General features: G+C 32.1%; 1 protein-coding gene across 1 annotated transcript in view; it reads right to left on the reverse strand.

Annotated features, from left to right (window-relative positions):
- Positions 1 to 5,665: 5,665 nt before the first annotated feature.
- The window catches only part of LOC134712328 (E3 ubiquitin-protein ligase RNF13-like), a 39,573-nt gene continuing 22,383 nt past the window's right edge, over positions 5,666 to 22,855 (reverse strand). Inside the window, exons 9-11 of the mRNA XM_063573769.1 lie at positions 11,501 to 11,581; positions 10,399 to 10,611; positions 5,666 to 8,918 (exon numbers count right to left, since the gene is read on the reverse strand). Of these exons, the coding sequence (XP_063429839.1) occupies positions 8,599 to 8,918; positions 10,399 to 10,611; positions 11,501 to 11,581 (614 nt within the window). The 3' untranslated portion in view covers positions 5,666 to 8,598. The remainder of the gene's footprint in view (positions 8,919 to 10,398; positions 10,612 to 11,500; positions 11,582 to 22,855) is intronic.

A 22,855-nucleotide genomic window follows, 5' to 3' on the forward strand; every position in this document is an offset into this window, starting at 1 on the left:
GCTAGGCAGATATGTACAGCTTACAATCCTTCCAATACAACAAATATAGTTGATCTAATGCTTATAGTTTAAGAATAACAGACCAAAATAAAAAAAACCTTAACACTGAGCAATAAACCATGAAAATGAGGTCAAGGTCAAACAAAACCTGCAAGACTTGCATGTACATCCATAAATATTTGCATACACCAAATATAGTTGATCTATGGCATATAGAATTATAAAAAAAGACCAAAAACTTAACTTAGCCCACTGAACCATGAAAATGAGGTCAAGGTTAGATGAAACTTGCAAGTTGGTCGCAGCTTGGACATGTTCACCTTACAATCATTCCATACACCAAATATAGTAGACCTATTGCACACAGTACTTTAAAAACAGACCCGAACACAACAACTTACCTATTAACCACTATACCATAAAAATGAGGTCAAGGTCAGATGACACTTGCCAGTTGTACCCAACTTGGACATGTACACCTTATAATCATTCCATACACCAAAAATAGAAAACCTATTGCATATAGTATGAGAAAAACAAACCTGAACACAACAACTTAACTATAAGCATTAAACCATGAAAATGAGGTCAAGGTCAGATGGCACTTGGCAGTTGGACTCAATAGACCTATTGCATACAGTACTTTATAAAAACAGACCCAAACACAAAAACTTAACTATAACCACTGAACCATGAAAATGACGTCAAGGTAAAAGATTGACCTTACCAGTTGGACCCAACCAAGACAGTACACTTTTAAACCTTACAATCATTAAGTCACTGATGAGTTTTTTGTAGACGAAAAGCATGTCTGGTGTATATACTAAATTTTGTCCTGGTATCTATGATGAGTTTATTTGCATACAGTATAAGAAAAAACAGACCCAAACACAACAACTTAAATGTAACCACTAGACCATGAAAATGAGATCAAGGTCAGATGAACCTTGCCAGTTGGACCCAACCGTACACCTTACAATCATTCCATACTCCAAATAAACTAGACCTTTTGCTTATTGTATCTGAGATATGGACTTGACCGCCAAATTTTAACCTTGTTCACTGATTCATGAAATGAAAATGAGGCCAAGGACAATGGACATGTGACAGATGGAAACTTCATAACATAAGGCATCTATTCAAATAGAAAATATGAACCATCCAGGTCTTCCACCTTCTAAAATTTAAAACTTTGAATAAGTAAGTTTACTCTGCTGAGGGATCACTATCCTTATGTTGAGAATTTTGTGACAAAAGTCGCAGGCTTGACAAATATAAGATGTGATATTATTGCCAATTATACAACTCTTCATAAGAGACCAAGCGTCATAGATATTAATAATTATAGGTCACCTATCAAAAACTAGAGGCTCTAAAGAGCCTGTGTCGCTCACCTTGGTCTTTGTGAATATTAAACAAAGGATGCAGATGGATTCATGACAAAATTGTGTTTTGGTGATGGTGATGTGTTTGTACATCTTTTAGGCCAGGTGAGTTAATGAGCTAACCCCATAATGCATAGTCAGCTTTAAAAGGAAATGAAAAATGTAAAACATTTCATACAAGAAAACAAATGACCTGAATTAAAGTAGTAAACAAAAAACAAATATAACATACAACAACAAACTACAAACGCAGAATTACCAGCTCCTGACATTGGACAGGCACATGCAGAATGTGGCGATGTTAAACAAGTTTAATAACTGAGATTTGAATACCCTCTGAAGTCTTTTAAAGCTATAGCTAGTAGGTCATATTTCTGATTTCATTTTGAAACCAAGATTAAGATCAAGAGAGAATACTGAGGGCAATACAAAATCTTAAACAAGATAATATAAGGATTAAAACTTAGAACATCGATAGTATCAAACTTCAGCCTTTTTCATTTTTACTTCACAAAAAATAACCATATTTTTCCTCATTTTCTAAATCACTCCTTCCTTTCTCAAAATTTTAAGATACTATATGGTCTACTGTAGGACTGCCTTCAATCAGAGTGATCAAAATGAATGGAACAGCTGTGTGCATTATTTTAAATAATTTTATTTTTCCATTTAAGGAATGACTGTTATATTTTTTCTGTCTATGAAGAAATAACATAATAAAATATGGTGCACACTAAATAACACGCGTAGCGGGTTATTTAACAGTGTGCACCACATTTTTTATGTTATTTTGAATAGACAGAAAAAATATTTCAGTCATTTTTTATAATTTAATTCTAAATTCCATTTTAAACCGTAGAAAACCATGAAAAAACGTTGATGACGTCACGGTCACATGACTGAATTCTGTCTATGGGCTCATAACAAAATAACGTCAGCCAATCAGGAAACGTGTTACATCCAAAATTAAATTATTGAGGTATGGTGGAAGATACACTTAATATATTTACTGAAAAACTGCCAATCAAATTCCTAGACTGAATACAGAGGGATTAGATGGACAGAGAGAGAAGGAACTATTTCCTGTATTCAGCAGCACCAGCCTAAGACCAGTCATTCAAATGTAGATATGTCCACACCTTTGACTGTCCATATATTAGATAAACGCAATATATTTTCTCATCTTTATTGTATAACAGTCGGAAAGCTGACCCCGGTTTGACCCTATTTCTTAAAGCAACAATGGACGTCATGTGATTACCATATATGGGCATTTTTTTACCAAAAAAAGTGAAGCCCGTTTTTTTGAATTTGTAGCTATTACAATGAATTTAAACTAATTTGCTTTTAAGTGAACATTTTTGAGTATATAAGGAATATTTTCATTAACTCAATTATGGATTTAACTCATTTTTTTCCTTCAAAATATGTCTTCAAAGTGTAGGTGTTGACCAAAAAACGTGGTCAAAAGAAATTTAAATCGTAATTTTCTTTCTTAACTTCTCGGGAAGCTATGCTGAATTTAAATTATGTTATGTAACATAACTTTGACTATGATATGTCAAATTTGTGCCAGTTGATATGCACAGATACGCAAATGTGCCAGTTAGAAGTTTCGATATTTCTGACGAAGCGGGGCCGACGGTAATTCACGAGTTACGTCCCTTTGTTTGACACTATCATGAACCTGGAACAAACTTTTGTTATATCAAACACCATATGCTGTTATTTACAAGTGGATATTATTAAAAATAAACTCTTAAATACATTTTGATACTGTAAACATGTGCCAAAAAATAGAAAAACACATTTTATCACTTTTCAGAACTCAGTCCCAGTGAAATAGGCCCTAGATGTGTCCCTATGTGCCATAATAGGGTTAATATAAATTCAATACTAATTTAAAATTCCAAGAGTTAATTTAATATTCATGTTTTGGTAGGTATTTTTACTGCTGCAACCAAATTATTCTAACACAGAAATAAATGTCTACTCAATTTATACAAGGGGTAGTCTAAATATTCATGAGTAATGGATCAAGACAGTATCAAAATGATAAAAAAAACAGGAGTTTCTTTTCATTACTGACACTTGCAAGTAGGTCCTACCTTTTTCATTTATACTTAAAAGAGATCATAATGAAAGCATTCTGAATGTAAAATCTTCATTGTTTTAAATAAAAGGAAAATTAGTTTGCAATCCTTGTATGAACAAATGTCTCATTTGATTTCATGCAAGTTATAGTTCTAATGAATGGACTCAAATTATAAAAATAACACACTAAACCAATAAATAAATGGTGCTAATCATGAACTTGAAAATAAATAAGATTAAAATAGACTCAGTAATATTTTTCTTTTTCTATTTGAAAAAAATAATAAAAACATTAAAAAAACTAGAAAAAGAAAAATATTACTGAGTCTATTTTAATCTTATTTATTTTCAAGTTCATGATTAGCACCATTATAACAATCTATGCATTTTTATATTTATATGAAAGTATTTCAGGGCAGTTTCTGGGGGCTATTAAAGTCAACAATTATGTTTTAGATCACTAGTCAAAATTAAGTCACACTTCATGTCAGTATGATAATGCTTTGAATAAAGATTGATTAAAATGATACTCTGAAAGAGATTGTTTGGGCAGCAACCATTTGTTTTCAGGGAGGGGAGAACTATGGATTTTTCCCTGACAAGTTGAAAACAATTCTTCTCTTTTCAATTTTAGCATTTCATTAAATGGCAGCTGAGGGTAAAACAAACATTTTTTTTCACAGGGTCAAAAACAAATTATTTTTTATCAAAAAATTGGTAACAAACTTTTTTTCTTCAAAACAATTAATACTCAATAGCCACCACCCCCTACCCCCACCAGAAATTGAAATGGTTGTTGGCTGCCTAAGTTCAAATTTAGGACAATACTTTTTCGTTTACTTTTGCATGAGTTTTATGTCGGTTACTAAAGCAGTTAGTGTTGTGCAAAGACAGTATAAGATTTCCTTACCTTGTTTTAGTAAAGTCATACATTTCACTGACTTAAAGAGAATAATTAATCCAGTCAAATATTCACAGCTGATCTCGCCATTACTTGTTCAAACAAACATACTAAATATGTGTACAACATTGACTGTTTAGATGCAAGGTGACATCAATGTGTAAGACCGAAAAAACTACAATGTCAAAAATGTCTTTATTTTTGGAATTTAGTTCAAACGGGGTTTCCCAAGGGGTGATAGAACGTTATACTTGATTTTTTTTTTATTTTGAAATACGTATTATTAATTGTTTGTATAGTACATAAAGTCTTTGTTATATAATATATGAAAAAAAAAAGAAGAAAATAATTTTAAACGACGATCAACGGCATTACGGGATCGTTAAAAGACGGCCAATTTGACATGTTTGAGAATTTTTTCCCCCTTTTGATAATAAAATCCATGCTTAACAAATCGAAATAAATCTATTTCAGACCCTAATGGCAAGTAGGAAACTGAAAAAAGGATAAACTTCCAAATTGGCGCCAAAAAAAAAATCCGCGAAATTAACGCAATTTCAGAATGGCGGGTTTTAATATCAGTTCCATTGTTGTCTTAAGAAAGTAGCAACAACGGTCGTTTCTAAGGGCTTGCTTTCCGACTGATAAATCATTAACAATAGTCTGGTATAAATAGGATTAATATATTAAGACACTTTTTTTCAGTTAACAGAATTCCTGAAACTTTACAATGACCAAAAACATACATTTATATTTGTTTATTTACAACTCAAAAGTGTGAGATTAAGAGTAACTTGAATTTGATACAACTATTAAATGTATATGAAATCACTTATCACTCATTAAGAAAGATAGCTCATCCTTTACAACTTTATCAATTCAAAATAAAATGTATTAAAACCACTTATCACTGAAATGTGAGACGTTTGAAGCCTTTAATATACTTTCATCAGCCCATGCTGATGGTGCTATACTTTGGGAATGACATGATTGATGGCATACCTTACAAAAATTCTCCATTGATAAATTTAGAAATGGAAGGATTTTGCTATTCTATCCAGGTCCTTTTTGATAATATTCATCCTCAAGTGTTCAATTACTTAGTTTTCAATTTTCTTTTGCTTTGAGCATTCCTAATGTAGATAAATCCAGAGACTTAGAAATCATCAAATTTTAAGAAGTGCTATTTTTTCCAATTTATAGCAAATATCCAAGACAATTAAAAATACATTTTTGCTCAACTCACAGATATTGATATCCACAAAATAAAATAATTTCACAGTAATCAATTATCATAATATTTTATTTACAAATTTATTTATTTTAAGGACTAGAATGTATAAATTGTTTAATAAAAGTTTGTACACCACTAGTAATTGATTACAGCAAAAAATAGTATAATTGAAGCATATTTATTGCTTAGGCAAAATCACAAAACTGCAAAGCATGAACATATTCTAAATATCAAACAGGTTTCAATTCCAAATAAAAAAGTTTTAATAATTTAGATTTTTGTTTAACTGAAATTCTACAAAAATGAATTTTCCAAGATTATGCCACTTATAATAAATGGACTTTAATCATCTTTTTTATGTATTTAAACAACACACACAAATTCAAGAAAATAATATCCAAGTTGTACTGCATGGGTAATTAAGTAAAAATATATAAACATACAATCCGTCTGGATACATCTAAACAAAAAATAGGGTTTAAACATTTTAATTTTCTTCTGATCATTTTATTTTATTTTGTTAGAGGAACAGTCATCACAGGATGATAACTTGTACTATTAACTGTTTGTTGCTACTTTATTATATAATATATATGATTTATTTTTTTAACCAATCTTTCATCTGTACAAATCCATATTACTTTGTGCCCAAAAAAAATAACTGATTAAATTTTCATATTGAGACAATGGTTATGTTTAATGAACAATGTGTCAGTGCGATAACTATAAATACACATTGTGGGTTTTTTTCTTCAAAAGGAAAGTATGTGTTCTCACCTTATTGACAATTTATCACATGCAGATTATTCACTTGACCAAGAGATAAGTAAATCAAATAAAGATGAAAATCTATGATGAATAAAGATTTGAATAAAGTTGTTTTTGTTCATATGATACAAGTTCTTACTTTCTGAGACATCAAAACTTTCCCCTTACAACATGAAAATGGAAGGAAAACTGCATGTAAACCTTGTTTCTAAAATAAACTGATATCTTAAAGGACTGATGACAACTTTTATTAGAGTCAATAAATTGATGACAACTTAAAATATTGGTGTTTTCATTTAGTGTATTTGTTATAATGATTTTTGTCAATTATATATCTATAAATAGCATGGCATATGATAATGAATATATGCTCTAACAGACCACCTTCAAGTTTATTGCATTTTTTGTCAATATTTTTGTTTACAGTAAATGTCATTCATGCATTTAGGGGCATATCACATCCTTCCAATTTTAAATGAGTGGTTGAAAAAAAAATGTTGCTATCCTGCTGTCAGTAGGGCATTGTGATTAAGTACCTACGAAACAAACATTATTTCTAATTTATACTGCATAATGAATGACATTCACGAAGACGCTTGATGAACTTAAATAGTGTAGGGATACAGGTGGTCCTCTCTATCTAGTAAATGATGTCACAAAGGCGTGTATAATAAACAAACTTTTCTGGTGAAGGACATCACTTGAAGGTGGCCTATTATAAAATCAAAAATGTAACTAAAATGCCCTGTCCCAGAATAAATATTACATAAGTTACAATAGTTATTACACATCCTCATCAGTGAAAGAACTATCAAAGATCAACACATTTATCAAAATATCACACTTTTACACAAAACTTCTAGAAATGTAACTGTAGAACTAATTATAATTATAACATGAAGTTATCAGGATTATAAAAGTATGGATTATATCATATATTACATATATACAACTAATATACAACTGTTGTAATTGCAATTAAAACATTGTAAAATTGAAAATTTTATCTACAAAAAGTATATCCCTACTGCATATATGTTATATACCGGTAATTAATCGGAGCTTTTGTCCAATTAGACAATTTGACGTCATAAGATATTAATTCTAGTTCTCTTCAAAGAGCATTTTCCCTTTCCATCATACCTAGTAACTCCAACATGAAGAATCGCTACAAAATATCTTTCTGCCAAAAGGATAAATAATTACTAAAATTGAAAAGGGATCAACTCTTACAAAAATGGAGTGTTTTAAAAAATCATAAGGATTATCATAATTATCTAATTGTACAAAAATTGATAAAATAAACATGAACAAGAGCCATAACAAGAAAACAAGGGCCTTACCTGGCTTGATTAACTATCTGAAAACAGGTTGTAATCCTACAAAATTTCTGTTCAGAATTTCTTATGATAAGAATATCTTTTTATCATGCAACAGCATTATATAATCTAGATCTTTGAAATGATCATAGAATTTTTTATCTGATTCAGAGGATTTTTCAGAATTTTTTACAAAATTAAAAAAAAAAATCAATTTCTAACAAAAAATAAATGTTAGGAAAATGACATTCAAATGTTTTAATATTATGGACCAAATAGTCCATTTGCCAATTACCGATTTGATTCTGTTGTTAAACACTTTTAAAACCAATTACTTTCCTTTGTCAATCGTAGACTGGTTCCATACCGGATACAATTGGCTTTAGCCAAAGCAAAGCATGATGAATTGAAAGTGATATATCGGCGGTTTAACTAATTTTTCATCAAAAAATAATTTCTGATATCAAAAGTATTTAGCTAAACAACTAATTGATGTTATTAAAAGATTTGAAAACCTTATAAATTACTCACATTACGCACAGGTAGATTTGCTCTTTCTGGTAGCTCTCCATTGTAAATTAAAATTAATGTCCCTCATGAGGGAGACAACTTTTTTTAGGGATCTCTAATTACGGGTATAATTACAGGAATTGGCAAATAGCCTATTAAAACTTAATTTATTACCAGTATTGATTCTACAGATTAAAAGAATGACCTTGCTTAAACAATAGTACAAAATAGTAGCAAGTAATTTATATGAAGCATAAACATAAACATAAACATAACATACATTTAAATAAATAAATTATACAAAATATTTCTAACATTTTATCATGGAGTATCACATCAAAATCGGAATAAAATGAAATAAAACCAAACCACTTTTAAATATCACATTCAAACAACATGATTAACAGTTTTATCTGATTTGTCATTGTTGATGACAACTACAACAGTGTTCCCATTAGCACCCTCATCGCTATGTTCCCCAGTGCCCCTTTCAGCATTCTCTTCCTCATCACTCTCTTCGTCAGATTCCTCACTGGAACTTTCATACGTAATATTAATGGCTCCAGTATTTGGTCTAGAATGTGGCTCTGGGCTTTCTCCCACTGTATGGTAAAGTGAATTATCATCGGAGTCTGTATCTGAATCCTCTATTCTGTGAGTACGCACATGAACGGTAGTGACTTCATGTCTTACAGCTTCAGGTAGTCCTACAATTAAAATGTAATAAGATATTATATTAGATATTAACTCAAACTGATGGAACAAAAAAGCAAGGGATAAAGTTGCTGCTTAAATAGAATCTTAAATTAAAACCTGTTCAAAGAATGTCAATTAAGCATGTAACAAGGAACATGGTAACCTATTTAAGGAGTAAACTATCCTAGTTGCATGTAGATACAATACATAACTATATTCTTCTTAGTAATTGAGGGGATGTTTTTTTAAAAGAAATTACAATGAAGTTTTCTAAGAATTGGACCAAAATGCTGTACACCAAATTATATACTCTTACAAAATCTAAAAAGCTGTAGACTATTATTAATCAAGAATTTATTAAGAAATTGAAGTGAAAGTTATAATATCTATAAAGTGACTCCTATGAATTTCAAAAATTTTGTAAATATCATAAAATAAAATAAAATAAAATGTAAGGGTTTCATTGAATCAATGAAAGGTCACTATTTATCATGTTAAAAACATTTAATCCCAAACTGTAAACAAAAATGTGTTCAAAGTACACTATCCTTTTCTATGTTCAATGTACCGTGAAAATGTGGAAAAATCTTTAATTTGGCATAAAAAAATCAGAAATATAATATCACAGGGAACATGTGTTCTAAGTTTCAAGTAGATTGGACTTCAACTTCATTAAAAACTACCTCGACCAAAAACTTTATCCTGAAGCGGGACAGATAGACGGAATACAAAACAGACGAACAGATGAACAGACGGACTCACAGACCAGAAAACATAATGCCCATAAATGGGGCATATAATAAATGAAGTCCTTATTAGAAATTGAAGAAAATATTTTCAGAGGTTTACTTCAGACATTATCGCTTAATCATTTCTATTAAAAAGCTTAAGAGAATCCTTTCATCTGACAGTAAAATACATAAAAATGAAAATATATATTTTCAAGATTTTGCTTGGAACACTGTTTTTTTGGTCATAAACAAGATTCTGTTTAAATTTCAGAAAATTCCATATTGGTTTGTCAAAGTAATTGATGTCTAATAAACTTTAACAATACACTGAACCTAAATGTGACGCTGCAGATGGAATCAAGGATCACTGTCTTTTCACAAAATAAATTTGCAAGCTCCAAAAAATTAAAATGGTAGCTTCTTATTTATCATTCACTCTCAGACTCTCATGCCTAGTTCACACGTACATTTAATTCAAATTGAATTAGAATCAAATGCGATTTGAATTCGCTTTTTTAATTGAGATTCACTAATTCGCATCAGAAATCTTTTTTTGTTGATGTGATTTCAAAGTTAATGTAGTTCGGACTGTAATGCTAATTTGATCCTCATTGCAATTCTAATTAGAATCAACGTTTGGACGTAAAACTAGTTTATGCGAATGAATTCAAATTATGTGTGAATGCAGCATGATAAATGCTATTATTATTTTTTTTAGACAAGTGAACAGTAAAATAGTGTCATTTTGACTATAGCATACCAGAATTATCAAATGTAGATCTCCTTGGTGTAGTCATTACTTGATTATTGTTACTCATTAGTAATGGAGTACGTTCATTTGTTGACTCATTCTCTGTGTCCTCGTCTGATGAATCTGAGTCGGGATTACTCCCTGGTATAACTTTACGTTTACATACAGGACATGTCTTCTTTCTCTTAGTAAGCCATGGATCTATACACTTTATATGGTAAACTAAAATAAACAACAAAAAAATCTTATTCTTTTGGTTATAAAATTCTAAATTCTAATATATATTGATTCTGGATATATTAAAACTATAATCCTTTAATGACAAAGGTCATTGCAATAAGGACATAAACATATTTAGCTGTCATTTTATTTTCAGCAAGCTGGAACAATTTTTTGTTAACTTGTATAGACTATCTAATCCAACTTTTTGCTTTGTATTTTGTAAGAACAAATAAACCCAATACATAGCTAATTTGCACTAAGTTGGCCTCAAAATGTCCTTGAATATTTATGTGGATGTAAATTGATGTATAAACAACAATTGTATCTGTCATTACCCATCAAACACCTTGGTTGACTCCAGGGTTGCGTTCAATATCATAGCAGCTACGTATATTTTGACTATTGAACATGTAGCTATAGACTAGTTGTTACATAGATATTGATAGCAGCTATGTAGCTGCTACAACATAGCTGCTACAATATTGAACTCAACCCTGGTAGCATGCTGGCCTTAAGTGAAGGATATTGTGGGTTGAATCCAGAGTGGGTCATAAGACTAGAAAATTTGCTGTGTCTCTGCTGTGCATGAATCATTTAGGAGTTAAGAGCAAAGACTGGTCAGCTAGGAGTCAGAATAATGTGTCTAGGTGGGTTCATATGTCTTCCTGCAGACATGTATAGAACTAGCATTTTTAAATCTCATTTAAACACATGCTCATCCTGATAAGCTTGACATACTATGTCTCTTAAATTTTGTGTTTGTAAATGAGCTCTTATTCCACTTGAAATATGTTACATTCTACAACCTAATGTATTATATTTGGTTGCTGATCAGTAGGCCTTAAAGAAGGTCATCTGACAAAAATTCTGATGTGACAATAATACTTACCATGAGCACATGGCAGGACCCGTAACTTTTCGCCCTCTTCATAATCATCCAAACAAATTGCACATACATCATACACATCACCTGGAAAAGATTAAACATATTTGTTTAGATATTTGTAAACAATTTTCGTTAACATTCACTTCTATTGGATTAAATGTTTGTCCATTGTCAAAATAGTCCTGTACTTACACAATAAATAGTGCCTTAAATTCAGAGATTTTGTTTTCCTGGTAGTTAAAGTCATTTATGATTGGACATATTTAAATGACAAAAGTCTAATCAATAAGTAATTTATAGTTGTGTGTGTGTGTTCATCTGTTGAAACTGGATTTGTTGATATCTCAAGAATTCTCAAGCCTCCAGCCTCAACCAAAAATCAAAGCGCGAAAGCGCTGTAAAGGCAGTTAATTACAGGTTGTGTGTATTTCTAGTCCAGTTATATCATTATCTTCCATAGAACAGAGGTGGTTTGTAGAATTTAAGATTTAGAGTTCTTTTGTACCTTAGTTCACCTATACATGTATCTATAGTCTACTGTTTACAGTATATTTTCTGCACTCGCCATGAAATGCATTTTTAGCCATGGCCTTGTCAGTTTGCTTTAAATTTATGTGTTTGACTGTCCCTTTAGTGTCTTTCGTCCCTCTTCTTTAGACATATAAGAACTTTTCCTTTTCAATATAAATAGACTATTTTTAATTATTGATTGTATACGCATATTCTATGACTCCCATAAAAAAATAGTTCACAAAGATTGACTAGTCTCTGTACTGTGTGTATAGCAAGAACATCAAGTAACATAATGGTAAATGTACATAGTAACATGTCAACTTTTTTTATGACCATACCTGCCAACTGTCAGTATTTGCAGAGTATTTCCCCCATCGAGCTCGAGGCTCCCAAATGGAAATTTTGTAAGAGCAATTTTGTCGACTATTTAAAGAAAACAATTAATTCAACAATGGCTATAAGCTTGTTAATGCAAGAAGAAGCCAAAAACCACATTAGAATATATTTGAAGGGAATCCATGACAATCGCCCCATTAGCAAATAGCCCCACTTTTTCACTAACTCGCCCCACTTTAAAAAAAAACCTGCCCCAACCTGGATTACCAAATCGCCCCACTTTTGAACTGTGTTAAATCCACGGGGGGGGGTCTCTTCCTATATCAAGGTATATACATATGTGCCGCTGGAATGGGTCCCTTTTTTGATCCGTCAAATATATCAATGGGGTGCAATTTTACCGAGGAAATATATCAATAGGTAGTAATTGACCGATTGTGATATATCTGGTACTATTTGAGCTGATAAATATATGAATGGGTTATGATTTCGCTGTGAAATATATGTATAGGTAGGGATTTCACAATTATTCAATATATGAATGGGGGGTGTTTTTAAAATCCCAGCTGCACACCTGTACCCAAAATCCCATGTTGAGACCCCCCTGTGGTTAAATCCCGTTAATATTACTCCTGCCAACTCGCCCCACCTAATAGAAAACGATAATATCTAGATAAATATATTATTAACCAGGAAGAATTTAGTAATGCCAACTCGCCCCACTTATGTAGAAGATGTTATCCCATTGTATATAAGTTAAATTCTGTTAATATAACTCTTGCCAACTGGTCCCACCTAATGGAAATCGGTGAAATCTAGATAAATATATTATTAACCAGGATGAATTTAGTAATGCCAACTCGCCCCACGTATGGAAAAAGATGTTATCCCATTGAATATGAGTTCAATTCCTTATATTGCATTATGATACAATTAACAGGTTTCTTTTCAATTGTTATGCAAATAACTAAGCTTCAAAACTTACATTTATTCTTCAGTATATATCAATAATAGTAATTAAATTAATTTTCGGTTTGTTTGTATTCTGTGTAGATTAGTTTTCATTAAAGTGGTGTGAGTTTTTATTTTTAATTATATATATATATATATTAATCTAAAAATTACCGTTTTTTTATAAGTAGGGCGAGTTGGCAGGAGTAATATTAAACAGGGTTCTCGCTAAGGCGAGTCCATGAGTCCTGGACTCAACAAAATCTGTCTGGACTCACCATTTTCAAAACTGGTGAGTCCACAAATACATCAATATTGAAATATTTTATATAAACTGAACACAGTTACCATGACTCACAGTGGCCAAAAATGACGAGTCCCTGGACTCGCCTTCAAAAATCCTTAGTGAGAACCCTGATTTAAAATGATTTAACCAATTTCACATGTGGGGCGAGTTGGCAGGAGTAATATTAAACATGATTTAACCAATTTCACATGTGGGGTGATTTGATAAATCAGTTTGTGGTGCTTTTTTAAAAAGTGGGCCGATTAGCCAGTGGGGCGACTTGTCCTGCTTCCATTTGAAGGCCCCCTTGAAGGTTTTGTATGACTATATGAACCATCTTTCACGTAAAACCCCCATGTGCATTTTGAAAAGTTGGCAGATATGTTTCTTACTCCAGGCAAAATCTACCGGTATGAATGAAAAAGAAGTTTTCAATTAAGGCTCTGTGGCCATAACAGCTGTCTCATTAGCATTTTAACCACTTCCCATATTTGTAATTAAAACAATAGAAGAAAATTATTCAACGCAAAAACAAAACTTACTTGTAAATATGAAATTCTCTTTACGGTATGAGTTTTTCTCCTTGTTTGAGATTGTACAGTAGTACCTGTAACTGCTTATACCTATTTCTTATTCACTTTTGCTTGATAAACTCACTAAATATCATATACATTGTACCACATCTCCTTATTTTTATATGCATTCCAATAACATGAACAATTGTAATTCAATTCTATATACCCAGGGTTCTCGCTAAGGCGAGTCCATGAGTCCTGGACTCATCAAAATCTGTTTGGACTCACCATTTTCAAAACTGGTGAGTCCACAGATGCATCAAGATTGAAATATTTTGTATAAAATGAACACAGTCAAACACAAAAATGCAAAAGTTTAAAAGTAATCTAAATTTAATGTCATTTCATTGTTCTTTTAGGCCATGGAGACTAAAATATTACATTATATTGCAGTAAAATATATTCTTCTTGCTGTCGGACTCAACATGGCCAAAAATGACGAGTCCCTGGACTCGCCTTCAAAAATCCTTAGCGAGAACCCTGATACCAAAGCAAAATGAACTGCACCACTTTCATTCACTAGTATGCATCTTTTGGCAAAATACAAGACTTTGTTCTTAGATGACACAATTAATATAATATATATTTATTGATAAAAAAATAAAATTTGGTATACAACTCTTTAACGGTATAAAAAAAGCACAGCTGTGTCATAAATTGTGAAATTTGTGCTGAAAACATAGACATTGATGGTATTTGAGTAATTCCATATGTGAAGCTCAACATTAGCTCGTCAGTTGGTGGTGGACAGTTATAGTTCCTTTCTGCAGGCTAGGATGAATGACTTTTCAGGAAAACCAATTTCACAAATCAAAACTTTCCTCTAGCATGTCTAGATTTCTCCTACAATATTCATCCAGTTTAATTCTTTTGTTTTAATTGGACACCGTCCTGATTTTTAATTTTGCAAACCATTCAGTCTCTTGCTTGCAAATGGTGCGTGAAAATAGGATGGGTATGCATATGGCAGTAGACAAGTCTCTTTAAAGTGGGTTTGTGCCCTGAAAAAAAGTTTTATAACTTAAGTTTAATTGAAACTTGTGCAACACATATACCTAAATAACTATATAACATAGAAGAGAGCATCATTCGTGTCAATGTTTTGTTCCTGTTTACCTTGTCATTGATATTTTTTCAGAAAGCCTGAGGCATAGCTCATGAATTCCTGTCATTAGACATTACATCCTAAATTAACATAATTACTGCTAGAATGATTATCAGTATGATATACGTACACTATCATTGTACAGCCCAAGTCTTCAGTATATATAATTGTTGCATTCATTCACTCCTGTGATCAGTCGTTCAAAAATTTCTAAACATCAACAGATGAACTTTAATAACAACAAGAAAACACTAGAAAAGATACGTACATACAACCCGTGTTTAAGTGTATTTGAAAGAGAAATAAATCTGGTTAAACGATGTAAAAAGGAGAAATATATCTGGTTAAACGATGTATAAAGGAGGAAAAAATGTAGATATTGCATTACGATGCGTTCTACCTAATAGCACGTGGATATGTGTTTACATATTTAGACTTGACCCAGTATGACCCGTACCTTGTAGGTCACCGCCGTCGTTTAAACACTTGACTACAGTCGTGTATAAGCTAGGCAATAAAAAGCTTAAGCCTGTACTATTTGTGTGAAGTAAATGTGTTTGTTCTGTACATTTAAATTGTTTTACCTGATAGCAAGAACGTATATCTATCCGTTTCCTTCTCAATTCACTTTGTCAAATTCTTCGAGCTTCTTCAAAACATACGTATTACTGCGCCGGAAGTGAAAAAAATATGAGAAATCCTCGTAAAATAATGCTATTTTCAATTTTGTGGAATCCATTTTGTTATATTAATTATACAAAGATAAAAAAAGTTACGATTAATTATGAATTTGCATATCATTATACGGAGCGTTTATGGACTATTTTTAAGTCGGTCATTTTGGCGGTAAATCATGTACACATACACACGTAGATTGGCTGGTACCCGATTGTAATGTTACACATCAAATATATCAAATAGCTAATACCCGGAACGTAGTACCGGGAACCAGGATAATACGTAGATAACATACATAACTAATACCGAAATTGAAAACGCTTTACGGTTTCTCGTTCATAAACCGAATTCCGCCTTGAATTATATAAGATGCAATATTAATCATGTTCAGTCGACTTTTCATTGTTATATCAACGTCTGAACTAATTAAAGAATCTTTAGATGTCAGATAACACTCGAAATTGACCCGACCTCTTTCCACACGGAATATACAACTATTGATAGTTTGTAGTCAGGTTGACTGCTTATAATGCAAAATACACACTTATAACAAGTTCTATAAAACGAACAATACACACTGATCGTTTCTTTAGTCCCCAATGTAAATGAAAGAAACAAAAACCATATCATACCATAATCAAAGCGCGAAAGCGCTGTAAAGGCAGTTAATTACAGGTTGTGTGTATTTCTAGTCCAGTTATATCATTATCTTCCATAGAACAGAGGTGGTTTGTAGAATTTAAGACATTAGAATATATTTGAAGGGAATCCATGACAATCGCCCCATTAGCAAATAGCCCCACTTTTTCACTAACTCGCCCCACTTTAAAAAAAAAAACTGCCCCAACCTGGATTACCAAATCGCCCCACTTGTGAACTGTGTTAAATCCCGTTAATATTACTCCTGCCAACTCGCCCCACCTAATAGAAAACGATAATATCTAGATAAATATATTATTAACCAGGAAGAATTTAGTAATGCCAACTCGCCCCACTTATGTAAAAAGATGTTATCCCATTGTATATATGTTAAATTCTGTTAATATAACTCTTGCCAACTGGTCCCACCTAATGGAAATCGGTGAAATCTAGATAAATATATTATTAACCAGGATGAATTTAGTAATGCCAACTCGCCCCACGTATGGAAAAAGATGTTATCCCATTGAATATAAGTTCAATTCCTTATATTGCATTATGATACAATTAACAGGTTTCTTATCAATTGTTATGCAAATAACTAAGCTTCAAAACTTACTTTTATTCTTCAGTATATATCAATAATAGTAATTAAATTAATTTTTGGTTTGTTTGTATTCTGTGTAGATTAGTTTTCATTAAAGTGGTGCGAGTTTTTATTTTTAATTATATATATGACGCCCGACAAGCAAAAACGACCCTTATGGCAAAAATTATGAATTATCAGATTTTTAATTAATTAAACAGAAAATACTTTTTCCAACACAATGTAAAAAAAATTTGAAAACAATCGGTGAAAAATTAGTTTAGAAATTTCAATTTTAGTAACACATAAAATGTGTTCTAACGTAAACTTCAACGTAACGTTGAAATCATACACTTTGACGTCGATTTAAGTTTGCTGCAATTTACTACTTTACTCTTCTCCTGGTGCTTGACAAAATGTAACCTGATATCCCTTCCTAGCATTTGGATGATTTTTTTTATACATGCATAGATGTTCCTACCTAACACGTGCAGTTCTGGCTGCATGAATATCTACAGGACGAGCCAACTTATCGAACTATTATCAAGGACGGTGCAGAGTATCTATTTCTTTTAATTTGTGCATTTTTTTTTTTGGCAAAATTAATTTCTGATTTATCATGAGCAACGATGAAATAATGGTACTTTCTGATACCATAGAATAGGTTAAATCTAAACAGATAAGATTGGTTTCTAATCTATCCATTTTCTAAGTAGTTTCATCGTCCTCTTGCTTACAATGTTAACCGACTTAACTTATTGATGATGATTTTTGGAAGAATTCTGTAACATGCGATACAGTATCACAGTTTGATCGTCAATATTTTTTTTAGCTTGACAAAATCTACCAAACGTTTAATATGAAAAAAGGCTTATTTTTTTCTAATATTGTCAAGTTACATGTAGCACACACATAGCAAGATAGTCAGTCATATACCGATTTTTTTCTCCTACAATAACAGAACCGTTGAATAAAGACTTTCATTTGTTGGATTTCAAATATAAAAGAATTCTTTTTATTTTGGTAGAAATTTCAGTGTTATCTAAAATGTATAAAAAAAAAACAACACTGCAGTGTGAACTCCTGATTCTTACAGGGCACTATCTGTTTTTCATGGGGTTCGTGTTGCTCAAACTTTAAATTTCTGTGTTATATATTGTATCACTCGTTTGATTTTAAGACATGGTCATCTGAGTTTTCTGTTTATAATTTATGATTGCACGCGTGGTGTTTGTTTATATTTATTTGATATTAAGGATCAACTTGACTCATTTTTACTCTTATTTGAACTTTCTCAGGTTCAGATTGAATCAATTCATATTGCCAGTTAAAACACTTTGTCCATTCAAAATCAAATTGACAATATTAAAAATTAGAAATGAAATATAAATTAAAGGAGCTCAATGTGGGAATTTGTCGTGGAAGGTCAGTGTTTTGAACATTTAATCTAAAGGAGTGGAATGTATTTTGCCAATAGGGCGTTTAATACTGGTATTAATTTACAGCCGATTCTATTGAGTGTGAAGGCAAAGGTAATATCTTTGGTTAGCTTGATTCGCGACTAGCTTAACCGTGAAGTCATTTTTAGTTCAGGTGAACTACACTCCTTTAAATGTAAACTCAACCGTCAGATAACCAATCTATCTGTCTGTTATAAGACCAGGCTACTCCGAGGATTGTCGTATACCTTAGCTAACCAAAGTGATTACCCTTGCCTACACACTCAATGGAATCGGCTGTAATTAATTGAATTGTTTCCGATTTTTCATATCGGTGTCTTTTATAGCTGACAATACGGTATGTCTTATCTCAATGTTGAAGGCATATACGTAGGACATGCGACTATTATACTAGTATAAGAGTCCGACATACGACATAAGAATATATAGATGCAAACATTATGTGCGGACAGCAAGGCGACCAGACATTTGTTCATTCTGTTCAGTGGACATATCTAGTCTATAAATGCTCCGTGTTGAAGACCGTACATTGACCTATAAGGGTTTACCTTTTTAAATTATGACAGGGATGGTGAGTTGTTTCATTGACGCTCATGCTCATGCTCATATTCTTATATCTACATCCAGTGCCATTTGTCTGAAATGCTGGTAAATATGTGTCAAAAACCGACTGTTTTGATTCACAAGAAGATAACACAATCTAAGGTTCAGAGTCATGTCTGTTATGAGGTACTGTTTGTGGTAAACCATGCAGACTAGCCTATTTTTTCAAATATTGTACCATATTTGAAAATTCCCTCAAACGTCTATTAAAATTTTGATATTTTCTTTGTATTTCTATTACTATTGATGTGTTTAATCAAAGATTTTACACGGGACTCTCGAATACTATTTCGCTCTCCGTATCTATAACGGGATTTATCTACGCCTTTTTATTTTAATTTACCCAATAAGTACGTATCTTTGCCTTCTTTGGATAGTTCATTTCTACATGTATTATCTTCAGTGTTATCGTTAAATGAGTACTGCAGCTGCGTGTGCAATTTCGTCCGTTTCAGATATATTTCTTGCAATAAATATCTACGCATGTAAATGTTTACAAAACAAACTATAACGTACGTTAAACTAAAAGTGATTTAAACGAAAAATAACATTTAAAAACTTTATTAAATAACATTAAAAATATATCTCGAGTGCGAAATTTCAATCTGTCCGTCTTCGTAATAAATATTAACTATTTTTATGTATTACTATAATTATAATAAGTTTCGCTGGATATCGATCGAAGTGAACTTGAAAATTTCAATATTATGCAAAAGTAAAATAGATCGTTTTTTAACATCTAAAGTATGACATTTCATTGACAAGATTGAAAAAAATATGAAGAACAACAAGATTATTTGATGTGATCTAATTATATGGTGTTTTTTTTCAGCTTGTGCTGCCTCAATAAGTCCTTGCTTCATGTTTACAGATCATTGTAATATATCCAGCATCATCTTTTTTGAAAATTGACGCAACATTGCAAAATTGCATTTGTTTCTGTTTCTGATATTTACATGGCGTTTGAAAATTCCATTGAAAGTTTATTATCAGATTGTTAACCTTATCTATCCGCGAATTAAGAGATTTACACGATGGGTAATACAGTCAGTGACTTCTGATCATTAAGTCAAAAACATCAATTTAAAAATTGTCTTCTCGTCGTTGTATAACCTTTCGTACTGGAGTTGCACATTTATTTCAACAAAGTTAACAACTCAATTTAAGTCAAACAATATCCCGCATCTCGTTTTATTCACAATGAAGACAAATGAAATTGAACTGCTACCATTAAATAGTATACATATATTTGACAACATTGTAACAATGATTAACCAGCTTAAGCAATCTCGTGTATGCATCCAAAATTGTTAATCATTTTTCGAATAAGCTCAAGCATCTAGCATCTTTTATTTTCGTTGTTTTTTCTTCCTTTCTTTGTTTTTTTGTTTCTTCATGGCCTACCACACAGACCATTCAAGAATAAAATATTAAAAGATTTTTTTTCTCGAATGGAAGCAGAACACCTATATTTTTTATACTTTTAGAAAATGTAAAACAATGATTACGATAAAACTGAATAAAATTGAGAAAGGAAAATTAATGCAGAATCTGTCAAAAAGACAACATCCTAGCCAAAGAATCGAATTGTAGGTTTATTATACTTTTTGTGCCGTATGAGCCGAGCTAATTCCATCCCCTTTCCACTTAGAAGATGAGTGGCCGGGACCTCTAAAGCCAATTTTGGCGATTGTAGTAGGAGATTTAAGTCAACTTTAAAGCATTTAAAGCAAGTGAAACTTTTGAGTTACTGCTTACTGATGATACCCCCGCCGAAATATTTCGGTAAACAGGAAGTGGTTGTGTGATGAATCTGAAAAAACATCGCACGATATAACTGAATTATATTAGCCCTGAAACCAAATTATAGAAATCCTTGTAATGCGACGAAAATATTCATTGGACAAACGGACGGACTGAAGGATGAATTGACTAAAGGACAGACAGAGGCAAAACAGTATACCCCCACATTTTTTTTTTAAAGTGAGTGATATAATTATGAACTGATATACTGATATTTGTTTCAAACTTACAGTTTTAAACGCATTGCAATTTTTTTTGCCCCACCTCCGATAGTAGAGGGTCATTATGTTTTCTGGTCTGTAAGTCCGTCGTTCGTTCGTTCGTCGTACCGTTCGTTCGCCAGCAGTTCAGGTTAAATTTTTTGGCCAAGGTAGTTTTTGATGAAGTTGCCGTATTAAAAGTATAAAAGAAATCTAGCTGCGGAAAAAAAACTTTAAGTGTTTTTTAGAAAATATTAAGTGGTTTTTTTTTTCACACAACATTGGTATTATTTATATATTGTAGAAGGTTAATACGTAAACCATCACATATCGTGGTACTATGTCATAATGAGACTTGCTGATGTGAGGGATTTTACTATATTGTTTATAAATCATTCCTCTCAAGACAGTAAAAATATGCAGCGTGTCAAAACAAGCATTTGAAAAGTTTTAATAGAAATTTATCACAAAATTAAATTTTAAATCATAAATACGGCATTATTTTACAGAAGTATTTAAATGTATTAATATAAGAATATACTGTTCAGTTCACATGGATAACGCTATGTTTAGAAAAAATATCTCAATTTCAACGTGCAATTTATCGTTTGTTTCTACGTTACATTCTAGCGTTGACTACCGATAACGACGTCAAATGCGATAAGGGTGGTTTTTGCTTGACGGGCGTCATATATATATATATATATATATACAACTCGTTTAAACATCAACCCAACAATGTTAGATCTGTAAATTTGCTTTCGCAAATTTTTGGTTCTTCCCTCACTGGGATTCGAACCCATGCTACTGTGATATCGTGACACCAAATCGCCTGCACTGCAGCCGTCCCGCTAGACCACACGACCACCTGGGCTCTCAAAAAAAGAGCTTTCGGTGGCCATATGTTACCTTTCCACGTCAGTTTTAATCTAGCGGCGTACTACAGTACATGATATATAAGGCATGAAGATGTTATTGTTACAGAGCAGCTAAATTATCTACAGTAAAGGATCCTACAAATTAATGTAAGATACAGTCACAGAAAATAATTATATTCATAAGTACGTCTGAGTCAGTGACAACCCTACAACAGATGTATCCATCGGATCGCCACCAATGATGGTGATACATGGCTGTGTACATAATGTATATACAACTCGTCTAAACATCAACCCAACAATGTTAGATCTGTAAATTTGCTTTCGCAAATTTTTGGTTCTTCCCTCGCCGGGATTCGAACCCATGCTACTGTGATATCGTGACACCAAATCGCCTGCACTGCAGCCGTCCCGCTAGACCACACGACCACCTGGGCTCTCAAAAAAAGAGCTTTCGGTGGCCATATGTTACCTTTCCACGTCAGTTTTAATCTAGCGGCGTACTACAGTACATGATATATAAGGCATGAAGATGTTATTGTTACAGATCAGCTAAATTATCTACAGTAAAGGATCCTACAAATTAATGTAAGATACAGTCACAGAAAATAATTATATTCATAAGTACGTCTGAGTCAGTGACAACCCTACAACAGATGTATCCATCGGATCGCCACCAATGATGGTGATACATGGCTGTGTACATAATGTATATACAACTCGTCTAAACATCAACCCAACAATG

Source organism: Mytilus trossulus, chromosome 3 (assembly GCF_036588685.1).
Source record: "Mytilus trossulus isolate FHL-02 chromosome 3, PNRI_Mtr1.1.1.hap1, whole genome shotgun sequence".
In the NCBI taxonomy this organism is placed as follows: domain Eukaryota; kingdom Metazoa; phylum Mollusca; class Bivalvia; order Mytilida; family Mytilidae; genus Mytilus; species Mytilus trossulus.